The 26,241-nt window shown below is 36.6% G+C and overlaps 1 protein-coding gene across 1 annotated transcript in view; it reads left to right on the forward strand.

Moving 5' to 3' along the window:
* The window catches only part of DCHS2 (dachsous cadherin-related 2), a 273,708-nt gene that overhangs the window by 117,366 nt on the left and 130,101 nt on the right, over nt 1-26,241 (forward strand). Inside the window, exon 2 of the mRNA XM_049770863.1 lies at nt 6,831-7,022. Coding sequence (XP_049626820.1) covers nt 6,831-7,022 — 192 coding nt within the window. The remainder of the gene's footprint in view (nt 1-6,830; nt 7,023-26,241) is intronic.

Here is a 26,241-nt window from a genome sequence, read left to right on the forward strand (position 1 = left end):
GAACCATATGTCATTTTCTTTTATTAATAGTGATGTTGGACATTATAAATGTCCAGTAAAATTTAGTGTGGATGGTGTTTTTATCATAAGCATGTTTTAAATGGTTTAACATTCATTGTATTGAATTTTCTTTTAGTGATTTTGTCCATATGTTTTAGTTTTGTACTTCCTTTTTGCTTTTTACTATCTTTCCAATGCATCAAATACTTGTCTGAATTGTCTTGGTGCTTTAAATAATTTTTTTTTACTTTTAACATATTGGCATAGAATTTATTTTGGTGTGAGATTAATATTGAACTTGAATTTCCCCCACATATTTTATCAATTTTTCTAGCAACTGATAGGAACAAAACCCTCATTCTTCAATGGATTATGGTTTTTCCTCTGTAATATAAAAAATTAGGTTTACCAGGATCTGTTTCAGGTCTTTCTTTGGTGTTCCACTGATGTGTCTGCCAATTTTTTTTTTCAGATCAGTGGTTTAATTGGTTATTTGTAATAGCTCACAAACTAAATTGTGACTCCACCCTTGCCCACTGGCCATCTTTCACAAATGTTCCTTTGGTTGTGGTTTTGGGGACTGGTAGTGTAGTAAGTAGTAGGATTAGTGGTTCCATAATCCCATTCTCCAATTAAAACATAAAACACAAACCATGTTATCAGAATACTAAACCTATTTTTACTAATATTTGAGAATATATATTCAGTTTAGTCATACAATAGCCTTGCCACTTCTTCAAGTGCATTTTTAAAAAGGTAAAAATAAAACCCACTTTTATTCCCAATTTGGAAAAAGTTGCATGTTCTCTAGGATGTTTTTATTTTTCTTTTGTAAGTTTTAGTATTTTGGATTTTATTCTATGATAATATAGCTTGGCTAGTAGGCATGTTTTAGGGATAAGAAAAGTGATGAAACTGGTAAAATATATTATTCTTATGTATTTATTTTATGATAATAAACTTAACTATGCAATTTAACAAGACTCAGAAGTGTCTGAGAAATTATAGAACACCCCTTAAGAGCAAAGAGAGCATAAAGATTAATAGGGTTTGTAAGCAAAGCGATAAGGGGTGCTCTCCTGAACCATAGAAAGAATGGGATATTGATTAAGAGGAATTATGTTAAATTAGTTGAATTGCTCACAGCAGAGGAGAACTTTCTGTTTTATCTATGTTTTGGCCCAAAGCATCCCATAGTTTCTACAATATTGTATCTTTTATTCTGATGTAGATCAGACATTTGTTTTTCTGTGACAAAGATCATATATTTGTCATCTGGCCACTCAGGCCTGACAATGTAGATGGAGCACTGGGAGTCATTTTGTTGGGTCCAGCATTTGCTATAGACGGGATGCCATGGCAAGTGTGTGTCAGCGTAAAATTATTTTTTTGTTGTCTTTTGGTCACATCTGCTGGATCTCAGGGCTTATACCTAGGAATGCATGGGAGGAAATATGGGATGTTTGTGTCAATTCTGGGTTGGTCACTGTACTTTTTCTCCATCTCATAGGATACAATTCAAATCATCACATTTCTTTCTTAGAAGGGTTGGCAGCCAGGGCCATTGTGGTATGTGCAATCACCACCACCTAAGCCCTGGGATATGTCTTTGAATGCAGGAATACTTAAAAACAAATTCCCTCTCCTCATTGCTCAGAGTATAAAAGTTTGTGTTGTGTTTGGGAGAAAAAGTGATCCAGAACCTTGTTATCAGTAACCACATCAAAGAACATTGTGGGATTGATCATGGTTGGGTGGGATGGTACAGTCTGGACAAGTGTGGTAAAATCTACTTAGTTATCAGCTCCACTCACTCTTATATTACTTACTGCATCATCACATCTGCCAGGCATTAGTGTGGTGGTGGCTGCTTCTATAGCAGCAAGCAACTTGAATGTATTAATTGGTCTGGAGAGTAAATTTTAGTGGGACAGAAGTAAAGAAACCAACCACAAAAGACCTCACCATTAAATGTTTCAAAGAGGTGTCTATGGAAGAGCACTTTAGAGTCATCATAAGCTCAAAGGCAAAGTCGCCATATTCATTTGGGTTTTCATAAACACATAAACTGAAATTACCATGAGTAATAGAGGATGATTTGACTCTTGGAATAGATTCTTCTACTATTACATTTAGATTTATAATTTAGCACCATCATAGAGTGACAGTAGATTCTAATCAGGTGCTTTGATATAGAAAGCTTTCTTTGCCTAAAGAGCCTACTGAGCTCATCTACAAATCACATTTCTATGAAACTTTGGCAGAGATATTTCCACCTTCTGTGATTTAAATTGTGAAATGTTTATGTACAGGTCAATGGATATTGAAAAATTTAAACTTAGTAAGAAAATGAATTGAACTTCATGAATCAAGACCAGATATTAGTAGATGTAATATGTTGTCTCTGATTATCTGGATAATATATGTAAGGAGCCAGGCGTGACCCAAAAACCAAAAAACCTGGGAATAATTTATCTTTTTATTAATCTTAAACTCAGAATATAAGTTGTTAGCATAAATTGAGGTCAACACTCTTATTCCACCTTTGATTCCTTCTATATTTGGCTTTCCAAAACGCGAAATGAGAAAAAGGTCTTGAAATTGGAATTAGGAAATTTGTTCTACATAAACCAAATTACTTGCTAATATGTACTATCAAAAGCTAAAAATGAGTTTTTGAAATGAAAGTGTATTACCTTTATCTCTGTATCAAGCCAAAGTTATTGAAAATACCATATGGTTTTAGGATAGATGTTTGGTATCTTTGAGAACTTGAGGCTACTAAATCATTAACATCTGTCAGAAATGGAATAGACCAAAAAGCCCTTGGAATCTAGTTCTTTGTAGTGAGGAAATTTGTGGATTTCCTGGTTGAGATCATCTGATGAGAAGAATAACTCACAGATATGTTGGTTGTACAGGATAAATAATTCTTCCAGAGAATATGAGATAGATGAGAACGAAGATAAATTTGAAGGCCAGTGTCACTAGCAAAAGTTTAAAGACAGTTTTAGAGGAAGATATTGCCAGATATTGGTAAGTTTGATCAAGTGCAGCAGTTCTCAATTCACATTTTGTCCTAATTAATACTCTTTTGTATTATTCTGTTCTGACATTGCAGAATGATAAACAGAACCTCTGACTTCAGCTCTTAAATCCCAGTAGCAACGTCTTCCCAGCTGTAAATCTGGGAACATCGCTGATTAATCCTCATGGGACAAACTTGTACCTAATCAATTAGGGTTTGACCACTGGATTACATTACCTGAATAACATTCTTCTTTCCCATCATGTTAAGGCCATACAAATATAGAAATTGGATTGACTGGCCACCCTTGTTTCATTTTGTTTTGTTTTGGGGCCACACCTGTGATGCTCAGGGGTTACTCCTGGCTATAAGCTCAGAAATTGCCCCTGGATTGGGGGACCATATGGGACATATGGAACACTGGGGGGGATTGAATCACAGTCCATCCTAAGCTAACATGCACAAGGCAGATAGATGCCTTACACCCTGCTCCATTGCTCTGGCCCGTAAGGGCCAGCTTAATTGAGAACTTTGTTTTGAAAAATGCAATGGTTTGGTTTTCAATTTTGAGGTATAAAATTGCTGTATAGCTTCTACAATTTTTATATACCAATGAAGAAATACCTTTTTCAATCTGCATTTAAGTGCATACTGAATTGTATAGGATTGCCAGAACTAAAACCATAGTATAATAGCATTGGGCATCCTTTGGGGGTTGCCTTCACTATACTTACTTTGTTCATAAAGGTTTGCCTATAGACCAACATCATTTTAATATTCTTATTTTCATATGAAAACAGTAATTGTGGTAGAAGCAATTTATAGTCACCAAAGACTTTTGTAATCCAATATACTTTCTAATCTCCTTTTAAATTAGGTTTAGACCAAATGTAAGTGGTCCTGTCCAGTAAAAATACGAGCTATGAGTTTCTTGAATGAGTTTCTGAACTGAGGCAATTAAATACCAGAATCTGCTTTTACAATCTCCTCCTTTATTAAAGTGACTTGGGGGTCTCATAGATACCTGCTTTATTTATTATGAAAGCTGCCCTTTCTTTTATTTTCTCTACTCTGTTCATTTCTGGGATGTCTATTAGTGGGAGGTTGAACTTTCTGAATTAATTTGCTCAGTCTGCACTTATTTCCACTTGTCTTCACTTTATTTTTCTACTTTATGGAACTCAACTTGAAACTGACCATGTGGAATACAAGATTCAAGCTAAGATTTAAGAGAGTTGGCATCATTGTAATTGGCTTGCTTTAGGTTAATTATATTACGGTGAGAAGGCTGCATGCAAATGTGATAAATCATTAACTTAGAATAGTGGCGGACATTAGGGCAAGTTCTGCATCAGAAAAAGGTCAGGACCTTTGAGTGTTTTGTTTGTCCTTTTTATAGAGTAAAATGACAAAGGATATTACCAGGGAGGTAGTAGAACATAGACATTAGGCACTTGTCTCTGCAGTCTGTGTGTCTGGGTTTGAATCAGACTGGATTTCTTGGTGATTTCTGCCAACTTGACCTTTCTCATGTGCAAAATAATGTATTGGTTCATTCTAGATAATAAATATGAATATATATTAAGCATTTAGAAATGAATTTTTCTAATTTTTTTTGTTCTTTGTTTTTTTTTTCCCTTGTAATACATTTAACATTTTTTTAAAATATGAGGCCAGAGCAATAGCATTGCTTTGTATGCTGTCAACCTGTATTTGATCCCAGGCACCCCAAATAGTACCCACAAGACTCCACCAAAAGTGATCCCTGAGCACAGAACTAGGAGAAAGTCCTAAACACTATTTGGAAAATCCCCAAAACAAAACAAACAGAAAAAGGAAATTCTGGGTAGCAATTTACTATTAATAAGTAATTTGTAATTAATATTTAGTAATTAATTTTCAAGTTGAAAAAAGACACTGAACTTAGAAGTTCAACATTTTTTTGTTTCTATTTACCCATGGTCTTTTTATGGAATACTCCAGGCATTAGTATATGTTTAGTGCTCTCACATTTTTGATTTTTTATCTTTCAATCAAACACAGAAAAAGCACTAACATAAATAATATAGATGTTCAATAGCAAGAAGTCTTCTCCTTCCCCACAATTATAGCTCCTTGCCAGTATTCCTGACTTTGTTGTTTTTATCAGTAGTTATATTTTTATCTTATTAAGTAATAATTTTACTAAAGTAATGTGGTGTACAAAGTTATTCATAGAATAGTTTTAGGTACCCAATGGTACTAGCACCAATCTTATCACTAGTGTCAACTTCTCTCCACTAGTGTTCTCAGGTTCCCTCCTCTACCCACCCTCCAGCCTGCCATCTTGAAAGACACCTTTTAAAATTCTTTTAAGGATTGGTTCCCATGATTTCAGTGTTGTTGACTCTGGTTTGGATATTTAGGTCTATTATTTTTAACACTATGGATGTACTGTGCTTATTTGACATCTACTCCCCACTATTTTTCATCTTGTCTGTCTCCCCCTCTCTCTATTTCTATCCTTCTTCTATCTATAGTATGGGGCTAATTGTGATCTTGGTATCTTGTTTTAAACCACTGCATTCCTTCATTCAGTTACTCTAAATCAGGGGTCTCAAACTCGCAGCCTGCAGGCCATTTGTGGCCCTCCGTACAACATTTTGTGGCCCTGCCCTAGAGGAATCTTTTTTTTGTTTTTGTTTTTGTTTTTCTTTTTAGTTGTTTGGGTCACACCCCCCCCCAATGTTCAAGGCTTACTACTGACTTTGCACTCAAGGACCACCCTGACTTTGCCTCCTGCGGCCCCCAGGTAAATTGAGTTTGAGACCCCTGCTCTAAATACTACATATAAATGACATCATACTGTATCTATCTTCTTCTGGCTTACTTCATTTAACATGATGTCTTCCAATTTTATCCATGTTGCAGCAAAATGCATGATTTCATAATTTCTTACACTGCTGTAGTATCCCATTGTGTATATATGCCATATCTCCATGACTCATTCGTCATTGTACTTTTCTTGGTTCTATTTTTTGGGGAAGCTACATTCGGTAATGCTCAGGGATTACTTCTGACTGTGCTCTCAGACATCACTCCTGGATGTTAGGAGGAGCATATGGGATACTGGGGTTTGAAACCAAGTTGGCCATGTGCAACACAAGAGCCTTACTTACTATCTTTCTGGACTCAGTATAACTGATTTGGCAAGCAGGGCATGCTGAATTTTATCCTTCACATTTCCCTTGGTAAGGGGCCTTTGTCTATATATCTCTACAGGACCCTGCTAAAAACTTGGCCTGAAAAGCCTGGATCTCATACTTGACAATGGATTCTGTCTGTAGGATTAGTTTAGTAGTAATCTTGCCACTTACTCCTTCAGTTTCTATATTTCCCTGGCTGCACTTATAGGGTGAATGGAGTGTTGAACTCATCATACCCAGAGCTTAGGTATGAGGAGAAATCAAATGTTTGGACAAAATGTTAACATAAGAATGTTTATGAACCTTTGAGATTGGATGAGCTCATTCGGAGTATTGAGAGGAATAACAAACAAACCAAACATCTAAACCCCAAAGGAACTCAGACTTCCAGAAATTACACAAATGTGTAGGTATGGACAAAGCTGTCTGTCTAAAAAGGAGAACTCACAAAGGGAAGAGAAAAGTGTGAGTGTAATGTCACAGATGGCAAGAGAGACAAACAAAGCCCACAGAGCATGAATAGCTACAGAGATTGCTGGTTTTGTGAAGCATGAGTGATGCAAGATCCACTAAACGGCATTTCCATTCCCTCACTGGCCCATTTTCTTTCTTAACAGGTAAAAGCCTCTGATGCAGATACAGGACTCTATGGCTTTATTGAATATTCACTTTATGATGGATTTCAAAGCTCTGCAGCACCTCAGGCTTTCCAGATTGACCTGCATGATGGACGAATCTGTGTTTCTCAAGATATCGACAGGGAAAGGGACCCTGCCACTTATGATCTCTTGGTGAAAGCTAAAGATGGGGTAGGTCCTTATGAAATTAAAATCCCACTCCACACTCACATACCTGAATTGTAGTGTTTATAACAAAGATTTCTGGTTACTATCAAATATTGGCTGGTCTTATTTTATACATTATCACCTCTTCCTTTTTGCTGGAATAGTTTGAAGCAACTATCAGACATTATATCATTAACTAATTTAATGATATTCCCAGCAGATAATGACTTTTTAAAACCATGACCCTAATGCATGCAGAATGATTCTTCAATTATTTCTTATACCCACATCATATTAAATATTTTGGAATTTCTAAAACTATCTCTTAATAGCTGGTCTATTTAAATTGTAAATCAAATCTAAACATGACTAAACATTGATTTGGTTGCTAAATATCTGTAAAGTTTCCATCTGAAACAGGCCTCCCCACTCCTTTTCTCCCTTACTTTTTCTAATGTACTTTTAAGGAAAGAAGTCATTTGTCCTTAAGACTTTTCTTATATTCTATATACTTTATACAGGTAACTGACTTTATCTTTGGATGTATAGATACATTTATTGAGTATATTTCTTTAATATTTTTTTCACTAACTGGCATTTAAAGCCCCTAAACTAATCAGTTCAGAGTGCCTTTAAGTGGTGCTTTGACTTCTTAGTGATCAGCAGACACTTGTGATTAGGGCTTATGATATGCTGAGTTTTGTATTCTAACATTTCCTCTCTGGAATTCTGCAATGAAGAACATATATTTTATCTGCTCTTTGATTGCTGTGAAATATGATTTATATTAAAAAGGTCTACAGTGGTTGATTAATTTTGTTGTTAGTTTTGGGGATAATAAGTTGGAATTTTATTAATCTCCAAGGTTGCTGATTATCCCCTTTGTTTGATTATAACTTTCTGTATTTGTATTTTTTAGATATTTCTCACCCAAGGCTTTCTGATATATTCATTGATGAAAATTAGATCATTGGAGATACTTTCAATTTGGCTTCAATGTCCTTTGGACAATTTTTAGTAAACTTAAATTATTGAAGAAAATGTACTCATCAAGTGTACACCTAAAATACAATTCAATAGATTTTTACAAAATAACACATGCATAAAGAACATGAAGAAACATCACCAGAATCTTGCAGCCCTTACTTGACCTCTTGCTATATCATCTCCTTTCTCTCTACATATCCTATCTTACATATCTATAACATATCCTTTCCCTTCTATAGCCTAATGATGTCTCACACCAAACATGATTTACTATTTTTGAAATATTCAGCAAATGGATTTATAGAATATATATTTGATGTGTTCTTTTGTTGAACACTATTTTTAAGCTTCATTTGTGCTGTTATATGTAGCTATTATTCATTTTCAGAAGCTTTTATTATTTTTACTACAATATTGTATCTATTGATGTTACCCATCTGTACTAAATGATGCTTTCACTAATATTTTTAAATAACATTTAAAAATTTTAAATTTGGTAAACAAATGTGAGTATTTCTAAAAAATATTTATCTAGAAATAGAATTGCTATCCTTAAGAAAACTAAATATTTCCAAAATGTTGTGCTAATTTACATTTCTGCCAGTAAAGTATAGGAATTTCCGATGCTTCACATTCTCCCCAATAGTCAACTTTTGATATCACTTGATTATAACAGTTATGGTAGTTGTGTAGTATCACACTGGTGGCCTTACTTTGCATCTTCTTGACTAATTCACTAATCACATTATTACATTATGAGATATTTATATGACTTGTGAAGTGTCCACTTTTTCTTTTTTTATTGTTTTAACTCCTATAAATTTATTTTAATTTTTTACATACCAATTCTCCACTGCATATATTATTAAACACTATATGATTATTTATATCTTCTTTATTTCTGCAACTTGCTTTTTACTTGATGGCATTTTCTGAATAATTAAGGTTTTTATGTTTATTAAGGTTAGTTATTAATTTGTGTCCCTTTGTACTCTGTCTTTTCTGAAGAATTTACTTACCTTAGGGTCATGAAGGTGTTAACTTTTCTTTTCTTCAGAAAATATGGTTGATTTATCATAAATACTAATATTTTAAGCTACTAGGAGGAATATTTGATATTTTTTAATATAAATATTAGTTGACCTAGAAACATTTATTGAACTGATCACCTTCCTTCACTACAATGACATATTAGCAATGCCACAATGTAAATATATGTGTATATATTTCTGAACATCCTAATTTTTAACTTTTTGTTTCCTCTGTCCTAGCATCATACTTTTGTTATTTCAACATTCTAAGTTCTATTCTTTTAGCTCTCCCCCTTACTTTCAAAATTTCTTTCAAAATTTTAATTAGAAATTAAAAAATAAACACTGTGAATTACAAAGTTGCACAGTTATTCATGATTTAGTTTCAGGTATACAAGTCCCAATACCAGATCCCCTACTAGTGACCCCTTTCCTCCACCAACATCACCAGTTTTCCTCAAAGCCCTTAAAGCCTGCCTCTATGTCAGCCTCACTTTCCTTGTTTTTTTTTTTTCCCTACTAGGCCTTGTGGTTTACAATACCTTCACTGACAGTGTATCATAAATATCACTTTCTTTTCCTTCAGCACCCAGTTGGTCCTCCTCCAACGTGTTACTTGGTCTATTTTAGAGATTACTTCATTTGTTTTTTCATTTACCTACTTTGTCTTTGCATAGGAAAAATGAAAACATCTCTGCACTAGACTAGGGAGACGGCAGGTGTAGGGGTAGGTATGGCCTGCATGTACCCAACCCCAGTTCCTGTACCACATGTCTCCCAAGAATCACTGTGTTGAACCCGAATCCTCTGAGCACTGCCAGATGTGGTCTTAGAGGCCCCAACACTAGGGGGTGACCCCTGTGATCCCAACATCATAGACCCTAACAGCACTGAATCCTCAGGCCCCATGGTTCAACTTCTTGGTTGGCCAAGAATCCCTGTGACCCTGAGAAGCTCTTGAGAAGTTAAAAACCAAAAACTAAAAGATAAAGCAAACTTCAACACCAAAAACCTCTCTAATCCAATCTTTCTCTTTTGAAAGTACTGGAAGAACCAAACTAGTTAAATCATGGTGTTAGTATAGAAAAGTCAAGATTTATTAAAAATAAATACATTGAGGACTAAAGCCATATTACAGTGAATGGGGTGTTTGCATATAGCCAAAACAAGTTTGATCCCGGCATTCCTCATGGTCCCCTGAGCACCACAAGAAATAATTCCTGAATGTAGAACCAGGAGTAAACCCTTAGCATTGCTGTATATGGCCTCCCAAATAACCAAAATGTTGAAGATAATATGAAAAATGTAATTTAATAAAATCTTTAGCTCTTGAATATAGTTTCTGAATTTGTTCCTATGTAAGCATACATATTGAAAATGGAAAGAGAAATGAGAAGGATCTGAGATGAACTCAAGTGTATCTGATAATGTAAAGCCCAATATATACTAAGCATTCAAAATGTAAATGAAAATTTTAGAAATGTAAATTTTGAAAGAATTCTAAAAAACCATCTTAGAAATGAAGAGCTAGATTAAATTCAGTATTGTAGTAGTCAAACATACGTTTCTAATTATTTAGCTTCAGATGATTTTGTAAAAGTATATGTAAAATTACTTTATAGAAATATTATGCAGTGCCAGAATTTTTTTTACCTTTAAAAGTAATGCTTTGATGAGAAGCATTGGCAGTGGAATAAAAAAATCTTCTGATAAATATCCAGAAGTACAAAAGCTGGATCATATATTTTTCTTATCCTCCATTTTATTTTCACTCAGAAACACTGGTTTCTAAAACCACATAAGTCTTGGAGGTACAAATTCACACTTCAGCATCTGTTTAAGCACATCAAAATCATAACCAAAGGCCTAGCTTTGTTATTAATATTTTGAGAAAATATCCATGCTGGTTTCCAGAGCAGGTCTGCCAATTTCCATTCTCACCAAAAATCCAAGGGTTTCCTATACTCCAGGTTTTCACTAACCCTTGTTTTTTGTTCAATGATTACATTCCAAACTGTAGAGATTATGCTAAGAGAAATAATTCAGGCAGAGACTGACAAACTATTGCATGGTTTCACTCATAGGTGGAAAATAAATAAGCTGAAGCAAAGGAACAAGCAAAATAAAATACAAACAACCCTCATATTCTGATAGTAGAATGGTGGTCAGAATAAAAAAAAAGGGCAGGAGGGGACAGAGAAATAGCATGGTGGTAGGGTGTTTGCCTTGCATGCAGAAGGACGGTGGTTGGAATCCCAGCATCCCATATAATCCCCGAGCCTGCCAGGAGCAATTTTTGAGCATAGAGCCAGGAGTAACCCCTGAGCACTGCCGGGTGTGACCTTCCCTCCCCCCCAAAAAAGGAGAGCAGGGTAGCAGGACAAAGGGGGCAAACTGTATGTAGGTAGATATGTGGTAGAAACAAATATCACAGTCCAAAGCTGTCTACCTCAAATTATTTCTCCAAATAGCAAATCTGATAGTTTTATATTTAGACTTTCTATTATAGTTTAGGTGATAAGTTTACAATACAGTTCAAGTTTCTGCTACTGGTACACAAAGACATTACTCACCCCTGCCACCCTAGTGCCTGTGACTTTCTCCTCTCTGTATCTAGTCCAGTGATACAGGGTACTTGGTGCTCTGAGCCTGAAAAGGAATGAGACAGGCTACTTACTGACTGGTGGTCAAACAACCTCCGCATTAGGAATCCTTCTGTGTTTATAATCTATCCTACTTTCTGGCCTATGTGACTAAGTCCAGGTGGCTATTAATCAGGAGGACAGAAAAAGAATGGGGAGCCCAAGCTACAGGAGTGGAAACAAAACTAAAGATGTTTCTACTGAAAGGAGATGAAAGCTAAATATTAGCATAGAAAAAAAAACCCAAGGGTATTTGAAAGTTGCAAAGAGAGGAAAAGCCAGATAAAGAAGCCTGGTAATAGATTAAGAAAACCAATGGTGATTCTCTGCAGTTTAGTCCAATTGAAATGATCATATTGGAAGATGATCACACATAAACACATGTGTGTGGGCTCCATTTCATTTCAGGCAGGCTGTTTTTGTTTTTTTGTGTTTTTTTTTTTTAATTTTTTGAGTTTTCTTATGAATGCTGTTCTGAGAGTGCTGGGCTTGGGTAATGCCTAGACTCCAACACTCCTCCATCTCTCTGTTTACTTTTGATTAGTGCTCCTTCCTCTCACACTGGCCCCATTAACTTCTTACTTGGCAGTTATGGTTTTGATGCAAACTCTTTTTTTTTTTTTTTGTGGTAAGCTGAGAAGGTATTCTTTCCTTATTCTTTTCTTAAATTCTTTCCTTGAATCTGTCCCTCAGTCTTCATATTGTTTTTTTTTTTTAATTTTAATTATGACAACAAAGATGCAAAGAAAGAGGAAAGGGTAAAGTTACAGTGGAAGCCCAATCACCCATAAACAAAATTCACGGTATTCCCATCGATGATATCCCAGCCTTGAACTTTCAGCCAAAGAACATTAAGAAAAACAAAACTAAACCCATGTACAATACAATTACTTTGTCCCTCAAATCCCCAGTTGTAGTACATACTGTTTCTTAGCAGCACACATTATAATCTAAAGACATTAGACTTATGTAACTCTTTAAACATTGAGGGCAAAGTACATTTCTCTAGTTCCATGCACATGCTTACTAGTTTAAGTTAACCTCAAAAGTTTTAGTGGGTTGTTTTTCTTAAGGATTGGAGTCAAGGGAACTTAGTAAAAAACGGTATTAAAGTGGCATTTGTTTGCATAGGCCCACCAAAACATAAGGGACATGGAAAGACAAATTATGGTCTAAATACAAGGAGACCCTACCCCTGAAGTTTCCTGGCACAGGACTGACTCTGGGCTCCAGGCAAACTAGTTTGTCCAATTCAAGTCATCGTCTGTAGCGGCAATACACCTCCATTCCTCACATAGTCTCTGTTGTTGGTATCATGCTTCTGTATTAAAGATCCTGGAGTCTGCATATCCCATAATGCAGTCAGGATGGTGCAGAGCATGCTCTCGTTTCACCTCACACTTAAGGGGTACTAGAGAGAACCATGTCCTGTAGAGCAGGTCATTGTTGTTGTCAAGTCTTCTCAGTGTAAACGGAAGTCTCTTTTTAGGAGGTCGATGTCAGATCCTTGGTAGTCTTTCCTGGTAGAGGACTGCTTCCAGCTGTTGCTATAAAAGACCTTGGATGTTTCGTAGATAGCTTGCCTGGTTCTGGCGTGAATGGATGACCATTCTTCTGAGGCCTGTGCCAGGTCATTATATCAATGTTCAGGGTGTAAGGTACATTGTACTGAGATTTATTAGATAAGAACTTATCTATATGTATGGTGTTTTCCCATTTTAATGTGTCTATGCAAACAAGGATCAATGCCATGAAGCGTTATTGGTGCATCTGGAGGCAATAGGAATAAGACCAGCAATTTCCATGACATAGTTCAATCATAGGCATCAAACTGAGGGACAGTTCCAACAACAATCCTTACTAAACAGCTTACAAAGAAAAGACAAGATGAAAAGTGGATAGAAACATGGTAGAAAAATATATAGAAAGTTACATCAGTTAAAGAAAATAACCATAAAATGAGCAGGATTTTTAGCCGGCACGGACGGGCAGCTGGCAGGCCTCCCCATGTGCCAGCGGCCTTTGGGTCCGGCCTAGGGTAAGGGGGGCCCGGACCTGGGTCACCCGACCCCCTTCTCCCCCATTCCTCCGGATCTCCAGGTGGGTTCCTGGAAGGAGTTGACGGGGCACCCTGGGTTTTCCCCACTCCCAGGCCAGGCCTGGACACTGGCCTAGGGTGGGGCTTAGGGGGTGGAGTTTGATCTGGTGAGTGGCAGATAGCTGCTCAGTTATACTCAGGCTGTCACTGGAAATTTTATACCAGTCTACATTTTGCAAACTGCGCGGGGGCTAGCGCCCCCGCGCGAACATTTGCTTCTCCCAACCATCAGTACCCCAGATTTACCCTTCTTAACTTTAGTAACACATAGTTTTAATCTCTGACCTAAGACATACAGTAGTTCTAACAAATCCCAGAACTATTTAGAAGGACACAAATTGAACTTCATATTGTTTTTAATGACAGTTCGATATAACCTTGAACTGCTACAAACTCTTACAAGATTACTACTGTTGGGAGAAAAACTATTTTTAATCCCTCAAGCTATGGAAGTAGAATTAATTTAATTAATATTGGAAGGTATCTAGTGTATCATCCTCACAGAAATTTTCTCAGAAATTCTTTAGCTGAGGAAATCCTTTTTCCTGATGTCAACATTTTCCAGAAATAGCATCACAATCAGACTACTGACATTGATACAAACTCTTACATGACTTAGATTCCCCTACTTTTTTGGTTCATAGGAGTGTGCATGTGTGTGTATGTGCGTATGTGTATTTTTTAATAATATCTTTAAAGACCGTGATTACAAACCTGATTTTAGTTGGGTTTCAATCATAAAAAGGACACTCCTCTTCACCAGTGCAACATTCCCACTACCAATGCCTCCATCTCCCTCCTCCCCCGTCCCTGTCTGTATTCGAGACAGGCATTCTACTTCTCTCACTCATTAACATTGCCATGGTAGTTTTTAGTGTAGTTATTTATCTTACTATTTTAGTACCACCCTTATGATAGAGACCTACCACTTCTGATCCTGCGTTACTTCTAGGCAGCCTCTTCATTCACTCAGGTTTGTACTCCAGTCTCTAAGGTTTATTATTGTTCAGTATTTTCCATGGCTCTCATGTCTTGATACCACAAATGAGTGAGATCATTCTGTATTTTTCCTGTCTTTGTCTTATTTCGCTCAGCACAATTTCCTCTAATTTCACCTGCTTCTCTGAACTACATGTCTTCAGTTCTCTAGTGACTTTAGATTTTATTATGTATATGAACCACTACTTCTTTATTCATTCATCTATTGTTGGATATTTGTTTTATTTCCATGTCTAGGATATTGCACTAGAACTGCATTGAATATGTATCTCTTTGAATTAATATCTTTGTGGGATGTAGTTTTCTAGTAGCTGGATCAAGTGGGAATTTAATTCCTATGTTGCATTTCTTTAAATCTTCTTATTGATTGTCATAGAGGCTGGGGCAGACCTCATTCCCACCAGCAGTGAATGAGGGTTCCTTTTCATTGCACTTACTTACATTTTGTTGTTTTCATTTTTTTTGTTTTATTTTGTTTTGCTTTTGGGGCCACACCTGGTGATGCTCAGGTGTTACTCCCGGCTATGTGCTCAGAAATAGCTCCTGGCTTGGGAGACAGGGGATATACTAACTATATGGGAGACCTGGGATCGAACAAGGTCTGTCCTGGGTCAGCTATGTGCAAGGCAAACACCCTATCACTGTGCTATTGATCTGGCTCCTGTTTTCAGGTTTTTAAAAATATATATTCCATCCTCACTAGTGTTAAGTTATGCTTTTTTTATCAGTTCAATTTCTCTTTTCCTAATATTGAGTGAAAATGAGCACATTTTTATAATCTTATTGGCCATTCAGTTGTCTTTATGTTCACTTCCAAGTTAAGCTATGTGTAAACCAATATTGCCTTAGTAAAAACAAGTAAAATAAATCCAATGTTTATAGATATTTAACATGAATCCTTCCATTTTTACATCAAACCTACTTTACAAATAACATGCCACTTTTTTTCCTTTGCAATTTAGTACTTACTCTCTGTCTCACACCACCGCCCCCTACACAAAACTTTTCCAGTTGAACAAAGGGATGTGCTTCCCCCAGACAAATTATTTCGTAGTCAAGATTACGAGAACATGATTTTAAATAGATTGTAGGCATATTTTTCATTAACGAAGTGATGATCTCCAGGTTAACAGCTGCTTTGGTGAGGTTACTTGTGGTTTCCCCAATCCCAAATCTGTATGCTGACGGTTTAATAGCTAAGGTGATAGTATCAGGGAGTTATTCTTTGGAAAGAAATTAATTCTTGCTGATGGAGCCTCACTAATGGGAGTAGTGCCCTTCTAGGAGAAACTTTAGCATGCTCCATTGCTCCTTCTATCTGCATGTGAGGTCATAGCATAGCATCCATGATATGTAATTTTAAATTTAGGGTTGTACTTGATCACTTCAGCACCCTGATTTTTGATTTACAGCATTGTGAGAAAAATATTTCTGTTCTTGATAAGCCACCTGATTTATGGTATTTTGATATAATGGCCTGCATTAAATGTAAGCTGTATGAACTAACACTGTATATACTGAATCGTTGCATTCTTTGGTAAAAATCTCAGAAATCTCAAAAATTTCTCAGAAAGAAAACCCTTCAATAAAATACTTTATAATTTAGTTTTGCAGGAATAGGAATGTCCTGGAATGGAGAAATATCACAGACATTAAGGCAGTTAGCGCAGGCAATTGTATCATATACTCTGACCCTGGTTCAATCCCAGAACTGCCTATAATCTCCCAAATGCTGAGAAGAATGACATTGGAACACAGAACATAGTAGACCCTGAGAACTTCTTGGTGTGGCCCCCAAGTCAACCCAAACCCAAACCAAAAATAGGCTATCCTTCCAAGGCTCTTATCCTTTAAATTAGTTGCTCATCCTTATTATAGCCCTGCCCCAGCAGGAGCTGCTTTGCACCCTGTCTGGGATTTATTTTTATTTTTAAGAAATAAGTTCTTGGGCCAGAGCAATAACACAGCAGAGAGGGCATTTGCCTTGCATGTGGCAAACCCGGGTTTTATCCTTAGCATCCCATATGGTCCCCCATGCATTACCAGAAATGACCCCTGAGCACTGCCAGGTGTTCTTGCCTTCCAAAAAGAAGTATGCTTTATTTAAAGTTATTTCTTGGTCGGTTTTTTACTTTGCAATCTTTATACTTATTTAATTTTTGTTGTGTACTACACCATTGGTGCACAGTATTTACTGAACTCAGGGATCACTACTAGAAGTGCTTGGGAAACCATATGAGATGCCAGGAATCAAATTCTGGTTTATTGTGTGCAAGGCAAGTGGAATATCAGCTATATTATCTTTGCAGCCCCTTTATAATCTTTTTAATAAATAATAGTTTTCCATAATAATAGGCTTAATTAATTTTGGGGAGAACCCAAGAGATAGTTTTATATATGTATCCCTATGTTGTTCAAATTGAAATTTTATTGTCAGAGAAATTCCAAAATCTGACCTATACAAGAAGATGACCCCTTAGATTTAAGCATATGCTTAATTATTTTGCTCTCACAAGACCTCTTAGAATAGTTTCAAAAGATCGTAGGTCAGGGCCAATGGTTTTATCCTAATTGGAATTTTCCAACAACAACAGTATCTGTTATTTTTAATAGAATTCCCCAACAAAAAGATCTTAGGAAGTGCCTCATGCTCATTGGTCACATTTAACAAAATGTGGTACTTAAAACATGTACATATGTGGTATGGTATGATCTTAAAAGAGCCCTGTCTGGTTTATACAGGTTTTGTTATTATTTATTGTAAAGAGACAACTGAACTGATATAGCAAAAGCAATTTGCTCAACTAACAGATTCCAAGAGAAGAGGAGTATAACCCTATATGTTACACTTTATAAGAGTATGGCGGACAGAAGATAGGACTAGGGTTAGGCAAGGGACAGAGAGAGGGGAAACTATCGCAGTTTCATAACTATTCTGTGCAATATCTACTAGCAATTATTTATGTACTTGTTTGTTTTTTATTTCAGTTTGCTAGGAGATTCTCAGGGGTTATTTTTGGCTCTGTACTCTGGAATTACACCTAGTGGTGCTTGAAGGACCATATGGGATGGCGGGGATCTAACCCAGGTCAGAGCCTCTTGCAAGCAGGCACCCCACGAGTCCACTTCTTAGTTCTCCATCAGACAGATTGTCTAAGACAAAGGTAACGTTGTTGATAATGACTCGTAAACTGTGCTCTAATATCACTTGCAACTGAATATGAAAAATAAATGTACTCAGACAAGATATTCAGGCTTGAGATGTTGGAGTGCATGCCACAATGAATTTATTTGAAGCAAAGAACTGTACCTTGAGAGAAGACCTTCAGCTTGCCATATTACATTTACCATCAATGACTTTCACCTCTGATATTTTCTCTTTCTAATGTATGTCATGAAGGTTCTTTGGAAGAAAATTGCCATGAACTCATTTGTTGGTGGTGACTAAGAGATTTTTCTCTGTCAATAGATGAATTTTTCTTATAAAATGGCAACAATTTCTGGGCTTCTTTGGGGGCTGCTCTATTTATCCTTGTGATGACTGTCAGGATATTTTTAGCTCATTGACTTCTCCAATTCCACTGGTATTATTTCTGAAGTAATCTGATTTTTGCTGCTGCTGCTACTGCTATTTATCTCATACATAGAAACCATGAGGACACTATAAAATTATATAATGGAAACAAATAATTGGATTACATTGGGAATAGAGTAGTTTTTCAAAGTCAAGCTCTATAATTTAATTTTACTATGCTTATATCTAATTTTCTATTTTCTTTCTCTATTTATTTCCACCAAATGAATCTTTTCCAATATATATGTTTATTAACATTCTATCTCTATTTTTTTGTGACAGCTTGAGTTTCATAGCTGAAATATGGGGCTGAGATAAAGCCAATTCAGCTCTATCTCACCATTCCAGGCTTAGGGGAGGATTGTGTCAGACAAGCAATATAAAAAAATAAATTGGCTTAGCCTTTTGCCATTATATATATTCATGATAAAAGTTGGCCATTGAGGTTGTGTTAGGCAGTTTGTATGCACTGAAGATAAATCTCTGGAAGCAAACTTGTTGAGTTAAAAGATACCCTTATTTTTTCTCTCAATTTTCTTGAATTGAAAAGATATGTGGGTAATTGAAAAATAAAAGTTGTATGTATTCAAATTGTGACAATATGGTGTTTACTTGTGAAGATGCATTGGTAAATGGTAACCACATAAAACTAATGAATCTATTCTTCACCTCACATAGTGAATGGTGAGAGTATATATATTTTCAGAAAATTTCAAGCATACAATATGTTATTATTTAGCATAATCATCAAGTTGAATATTAAGCTCTAAGTCTAAAAACATTTCTTTTTACACAACTGAAATTTAGGATCCACTGATAATAATTTTAATATATTATATCTTGCCTCACTTTTCCACATGTGTTATTTCTTTATTTTTTTTTTGGGGGGGGGAACACACTTCTCCATGCTCAGGGTTTACTCTGCACTCAGGGAAATCACTCCAATTGGGCTCTTAGAACCATACAGGATGTGGGGGATTGAACCCATGTTGGCTACATGCAGGGCATGTTTCTTACTGTACTATTTCTCTAGACTCCAGTTGTGTTATTTCTGTCATATAGAAATTGATTACCAACCCTACCCCACTTGCTTACTTTTATAGCCAAAGGTTTTGAGCCATATTTCAAACTTATTATCAAACATTTTTTAACAAACTACCAGGATTAACCCCCAAATATTTTCAGATGCCACTGTATCTCATTCTTATCTCCAGGAGTTTAAGCCCCAAAGCTATCTATTCACATTCCCATCCTGTTCATTCATCTTTTAATCTGAATCAGTCTTCACTCCACCCTGTCTTCTCTCATGCTTTTTGGAACTCAAGGAACATCATTTAGAAAACTTCCTTATTAACTCAAGCTGGTGTCTGACTGCTTCTTCATCTTCTCTCCCTGATTAAAACAGGCTGCCCCCAAGGATACCAATTCCTCTTCAGCTGTCTCACAGAGAAGCCCCTATCCTGCTAATCACAATTCAGTAGAGAGGTGTTGAGCAGAGTGCTTTCCCTGCCTTTCCCGAAAGCCTCCAAATCATTTATATTCCCTTTTCATCAAAAACAAGTATTGAGTAATTACAAACCCTTGACTTGGGTTAGGATATGAATGACCAAAACATGGAGTAGGGAAGATAGATCAAAAGTGATCTAGGGACAGTAGGACAGTGATGGAGAGCTGTGGGTAATTGGTGGTGGCAGAGTGCAGTAAAACTGAAAACAATACCATCAGTTTTAGTACTATTGCAAACAAATTGCTAAACTTTAAAAACTACTTACAATTAAACACACACAAAGGACAAAAGTAATTTGCTTCTAAATTCAGCTTGTCAGACCATGGATGCTCCTTCTTGTAGCTTCCATGATTGCCTGACTTATGCTTAGGACCTTTGCACTATGTTAACTCGAGTACATCTCCACTGACCCCTTTTGTAGACATCACTGTTTATGAAATCATCTGACATTCTAAGCATTTGGTTACTTGACTTTATCATTCTGTGGATCATTTATAGTGACTACACCTCATCTGCATCTTCATTTCAAGTATACTAGTAAACTCTCTTATTTTTTTTTAAATTTTTTTTATTATCCCAGTGAAGAAGTTCCTGTTTGAGTTAAAATCTCTGTACTGATTAAAGGTTTCAGACATACCAGTTTTTAAAAGATTATTTCTTCTTAATTATTTTTCAAATTATTATGCCTGGAAGGAATAACAATAGTTTCTGTCTAAATGAAGCTTTATTTTGATTCCATATATCTTTTAGGAAAATCATTTATTTCTCTTCCCTATTTTATAGCAAATCTACTTCAAATTGTTATTTCTGTTTCTCATTTTTGATCTTCTTTGATCATTGTTTCCCAAACAACTGCTTTTAAGAACGTGATTTTTGTAGTACCACATTCTGGGATTTTTTTTTTATTTTCATTTTCTCCAGCTTCTCAGTGAACCAGAAATTATTCTTTGAATGCAGTTTCTCTTAAGAGAAAGGTTTTGGTAATATTACTGCTCAGTTTCCAATCTAGGCTTTATTTTTTTCATCACCTTTGCTCATTGAATCATGAACTCTAGATTAGAGAGCATTGACAAAGGAAACCACAGCCCACAGAAACTGAGACATAAAGGATAGATACTAATAGTCTGCAATTCAGAAGTCCCAAAAAGCCAGAATAAGAAGAATGGAAAGTAGGCAGAAAAGAAAGTATATAGCAGAACTTTTCTATATCTGGGTTGCCCTAGACAACTTCCAGTCATTCATACCAGATGATTTCCAACCTGGAACTTTCCCAAATGACCTTCACCTTTCCTAGTGATTCTTGAGTGGGTTTGGATTCAGGCAAGTTAATTAAGAAATGTCTTCCTTCATCCACGAAACATCCAGGTTTGTCTATAACATCACCTGGAAGCAATCCTCTACCATGGAAGACCCTACCACTGCTCAGACATCGACCTGCTCAAGATACTTCCCTTAACACTGAGAAGACTTAACAACAACAACAACCTGCTTACAGGACCGGGCTTCCTGCATTACCCTTTAATTGTGAGGTGAAATGAGAGGATGCTCCATGCCCTGACTTCAGTGTAGGATATGCAGATTTCAGGATCTTTAATACAGAAACATGATACCAACAACAAAGACTGTGTAAAAGTGTGTTGGCACTACAGACAATGTCTTGGATTGGACGATCTAGCTTGCCTGGAGCCTAGAGTTGGTCTTATGCCAGGAAACTTCAGGGGTAGGGTCTCTTTGTATTTAGGCCAAGGTTATTCCTTTCCATGCCCCTCATATTTTGGTGGGCCTGTGTAAACAACAATTGCCACTCTAACACCGTTTTTACTGTGCTACTTTGACTCTAATCCTTAAAAAAAAACACTTAAAATTTGAGATTAACTTAAGCTAATATGCATGTACATGGAAATGTAAAAATTACTATGCCTCTAATGTTTAAGGAGTTACGTAAATTTTATGGCTTTAGATTGCCTTGTGTGCTGTTAAGAAATATTATAATGTGTTACAATCTGGGGACTTGAGGGACAAAGTAATTGTACATGAATTCTGTTTTATTTATCTTAATGTTCTTTGGCTGAAAGTTCAAAGTTAGGATATCAGCAAGGGGACTTCTGAGAATTATGTTATGGGTGATTGTCCTTCCACTATAACTTTACCTTGTCCTCTTTCTTTGTATCTTTGTTCTCATAATTAAAACTTAAAAAAATATTAAATAAATATTTTAATCCATAAAAAAAGAAATGTCTTCCCAATAATTAACAAATGTCTGGGCCAGAGCAATAGCACAGTGGTAGGGCATTTGCCTTGCATGTGGCTGACCCAGGAAGGACCTGGGTTCGATTCCTGGCATCCCCATATGGTCCCCAGAGCTTGCCAGAGCACTTTCTGAGCACAGAGCCAGGAGTAACCCCTGAGCACCACAGGGTGTGGCCCGAACCTTCCCCATGTCGATAGCACAGTGGTAGGGAATTTGCCTTGCATGTGGCTGACCCATGATGGACTTGGATTTCATCCCTGGCATCCCCCACACCATGTTGATAGCACAGTGGTAGGGCATTTGCCTTGCATGTGGCTGACCCATGATAGACTTAGATTTTATCCCTGGCATCCCACATGGTCCCCCAAGTCAGGAGAAATAGCCAGGAGTAATCCCTGAGAGTCGCTGAGTGTGAGCCCTAAACAAACAAACAAACAAAACATGAAATATAGAAGATATGTAAGTCATTTGTTGCCGTACAAGTTAACTCAAAACTTAAAATAATAAACATTTATTATCACAGTCTTTCAAGGCTAAGAATTTGGAAATTTATCTGGTTGTTTCTTTCTCAATCTCTCCTTAATTGTGTGATTACGAAATTTTGGAGTCAGAAATCTGAGAATTAAGAATTAGGAAGAGTGGAAAAGGGGGTTTCTGTTTTCTTTTTCTGTTTTCTTTTTTGGGGGGTACGGGTTTGGGCTACACTGGTGGCACTCAGGAGTTAACTCCTGCCCCTGGGCACAAAAATCACTCCTGACAAGCATGAGGGACCACATGGGATCCCAAGAATAGAACCCGGGTCGGCTGCATGCAAGGCAAACACCCTAGGTACTGTGCTAACACTCTGGCCCCAAGAAAGGGTGTGTCAATGAACTGTGCCCATGTTCTTTTAAGAGGAGGTATGCTTGTCAAGGTGCACCCTCTGAAGAGGATTCTGCTGTCAGATAAGAGTGTGGAGCACTTCTGGCCCATCCCTTCTAGAAATGTGAATGGGGAAGGGTCTATAGGGAGTCCTAAGGAAGAAATGCCATTAGTTCCCCAACTGTCTTTTAAACTATTTTTTTATATATTTAATTGAAGTGACAGTAACTTATACCGTTGTCTAAGTTTCAGGTGTTCTACTTCATATCTCAACAAATGTTGACTAAAAACTTATCACCAAAGATTATATTTATGACCACCACAATCCCATTCTGCCTGTTCCAACCACCTTTCTATTCCCTTCTGCTCTTGGTAGCCACCTCATTATTCTGATAATTAAAGGTGTGAGTGTGTTTCAGTTATTTTGTTTGTATTCTATGTGTGAATGAGATGACTTGATATTTATCTTTTATTTTTTAATTATTTTCCTGAAGATTATCTCTCAAAGTCTTTTCATATTGCATGTGATAAGGTTTTATCCTCGATTTACAGATGAGTGGCTTATCATTGTGTATGTGCACCACATCTTTAAACATTTAACCTGTAAATCAGACTTATGCTCATGTCATATCTTGACTTTTGTGAATGATCTTTTGGAGAACACAGTGGGGTGGGTACATATATGTTTCAAATGAAAACTTAGATTGTTTTTAATAAATATACAAAATTTCTGGATCCCAGGTTTGTCAGTGCGTTTTTTTTTAACTTAGAAATTATTTTACTCTTTTTCATAGTGACTGAATTTTTCCCAGCAGACTTTTGTGAGAGGGGATATTCCCCTTTCTTTTTGATAAGAGCCATTTAAATTGGTTAGAGATGATATCTCATTGTGGGTTTGCTTTGTATTTTCCTAATAAATAGGGATGATGAACATTTTTTAAGTGTCCAAGTTAGCCATCTGTATGTCTTCTTTGGTGAAATGTCAGATTTCTGTATTACCAATTTTTAGAATCCATTTTTTAAGACAAGATCTTCCTTTTCATTCCTAATTCTGCTACATAATTGCATAATTTCAATAATGACTGCAAGAGAACCCTGTGTGATAGTTTAGGAAGAAAACACTAGAACTCTGAATTACTTTGAACTTTACTTTTATGTATTAAAAATAAATAATACAGTAGAGGCCAGGTAGAGGGGGAGGGGTGATTGACCCAGGCACAACCAGGTCCTCGCCATTGTGGCTCAGAGCTAAACTGCACCATTTTCCAGGTAGAGGGGGATGGGCAGTTGACCCAGGCATGACCAGAGGACGTGGGAGAAGCAAAACCTCAGCAACTGCAGCCATCATACTCATCTGGAGCCACACTCCAGAGAAGGGGCCCAGCCCCATGCCATAGGTGACAAAAGAGGGCTGAAATCTGAAGGCAATATACTCCAAGCCAAACCATTAAATGCAAAGAAATATGGGTAAACTAAGGAAGACACTAACAACTGGGGATATGGAGAGAAATCCTAGCAAGTTTCCAAGTCCACCAAAATGCACAGGCCCAATCGATGAGGACCTACAAGCAACAGTGCAAGCCATGGCAAAAGAAATCAAAGAATCACTAGCCAGTGAGTTCAATAAATCTATAGACAAAAAAAATCAACCAAATAAAGAACTTTTATAGAAGATGAGATTCCATACAAATGGAATGAAAGGAAATACAAAATGTCTTAGCAAGCCATAATAGCAGAATTACACAGTTGGAGAACTTGAAGAAAAACTGCAAACCAAAAGTAACAAAGAAGCTAACAAGGAAATAAAAGGTAAAGCATCAGAAGAAAAAGTTAGATATTAAATGAACAAAGACAAAATAAATACTCTATGGATTGTAGGTATACTAGAAGGGGAGGAAATGAGGAAGGGGGAAGAACAAGTGGTCAGGGAAATAATAGCAGAAAACTTTCCCACCCTGTGGAAAGAGGCTCCAGTGCAAATCCAGGAGGTGAAAAGAATCTGTAATAAAATAGATCCTAATAAACCAAGACTAAGACATAGTAATGAAAATGGCAAAAACAAACAAACAAAAAAAAAAAAACAAAAACAAAGAGAAAGATGAATTCTTTAAAGCAATAAGGGAGAAAAAAACCTCAAGTACAAAGGAAGGAACATAAGAATCAAACCAGATATCCCATTTGAAACAATTCAAGCAAGAGGAGAGTGGAATGACATTTAAACTGAATGAAAGAAACTTCCAACCTAGAGTCCACTACTCAGAAAAACTCTAATTCATATGGGAAAGAGGACTATAAACATTCTCAGACAAAAATAAATAAATAAATAATACATTAGTTTCAGTAAATGTTTATGTGCAATATATAGTTAAGTAAATAGAAGTGAATTTAGGGTATGCACATAACATTTAACATTTTATGTATTAATATTTTGATATACAGGATAAATCTTTCCTCATTGGCATTCAAAATTAATTCTATGAAACTATTAAGGCTTTTTATTTTGTTTGTTTTGTTATTTTGGCCACACCCGGTGACACTAAGGGGTTACTCCTGGCTATGTACTCAGAAATTGCTCCTGACTTGGGGGACCAAATGGGATGGTGGGGGACGAATCACGATCCGTCCTAGGCTAGGGTGCACAAGGCAGATAGATGGCTTATGTCCTGTGCCACCACTCTGCCCCAAACTGTTAAGGCTTTTGATTGAACTCTGCCCACTCCCTCCTTACACACACACACACACACACACACACACACACACACACACACACACACACACACACACACACACACACACACACACACACACACACACACCCCTCAGGATCTTCTACCAGTATGAATGCTCTCCTCTCCTAATATATGATATAGACTTGTTTTCTGTTTGTTGTTGTTTTTTGTTTTCTGAAATTTCCCCCCCCCCTAAAATATCTACTTTTTGAATCATAATGTGTTTTGTTTTGGGCATGCCCAGCATGCTCAAACTCAGTGCTCAGGGGACTATGTGTTAGGGATCAAATCTGGGTTGGTTGCATGCAAATCAAGTATCAGACTATCTCTCTGGTCCAACCTGTTTCTAAATGTCTTATTAATTAAAATTCTGTGATTTACAATGCTGTTACATACATTAACTGCAGTATGATTTCCTAGTGTGTGACATAAACTTTTCACTTTCCCATCTAAGGGTGTGGCCATATTAGATAGCATCACTCGATTTAGGATCCTCAAGAACAGACTAGGAATTTGACCTTACTGGCCTGGAGAAGGAATGATACACTTCACATCTTCCTTGCT

Source organism: Suncus etruscus, chromosome 3, assembly GCF_024139225.1.
Source record: "Suncus etruscus isolate mSunEtr1 chromosome 3, mSunEtr1.pri.cur, whole genome shotgun sequence".
NCBI lineage: Eukaryota > Metazoa > Chordata > Mammalia > Eulipotyphla > Soricidae > Suncus > Suncus etruscus.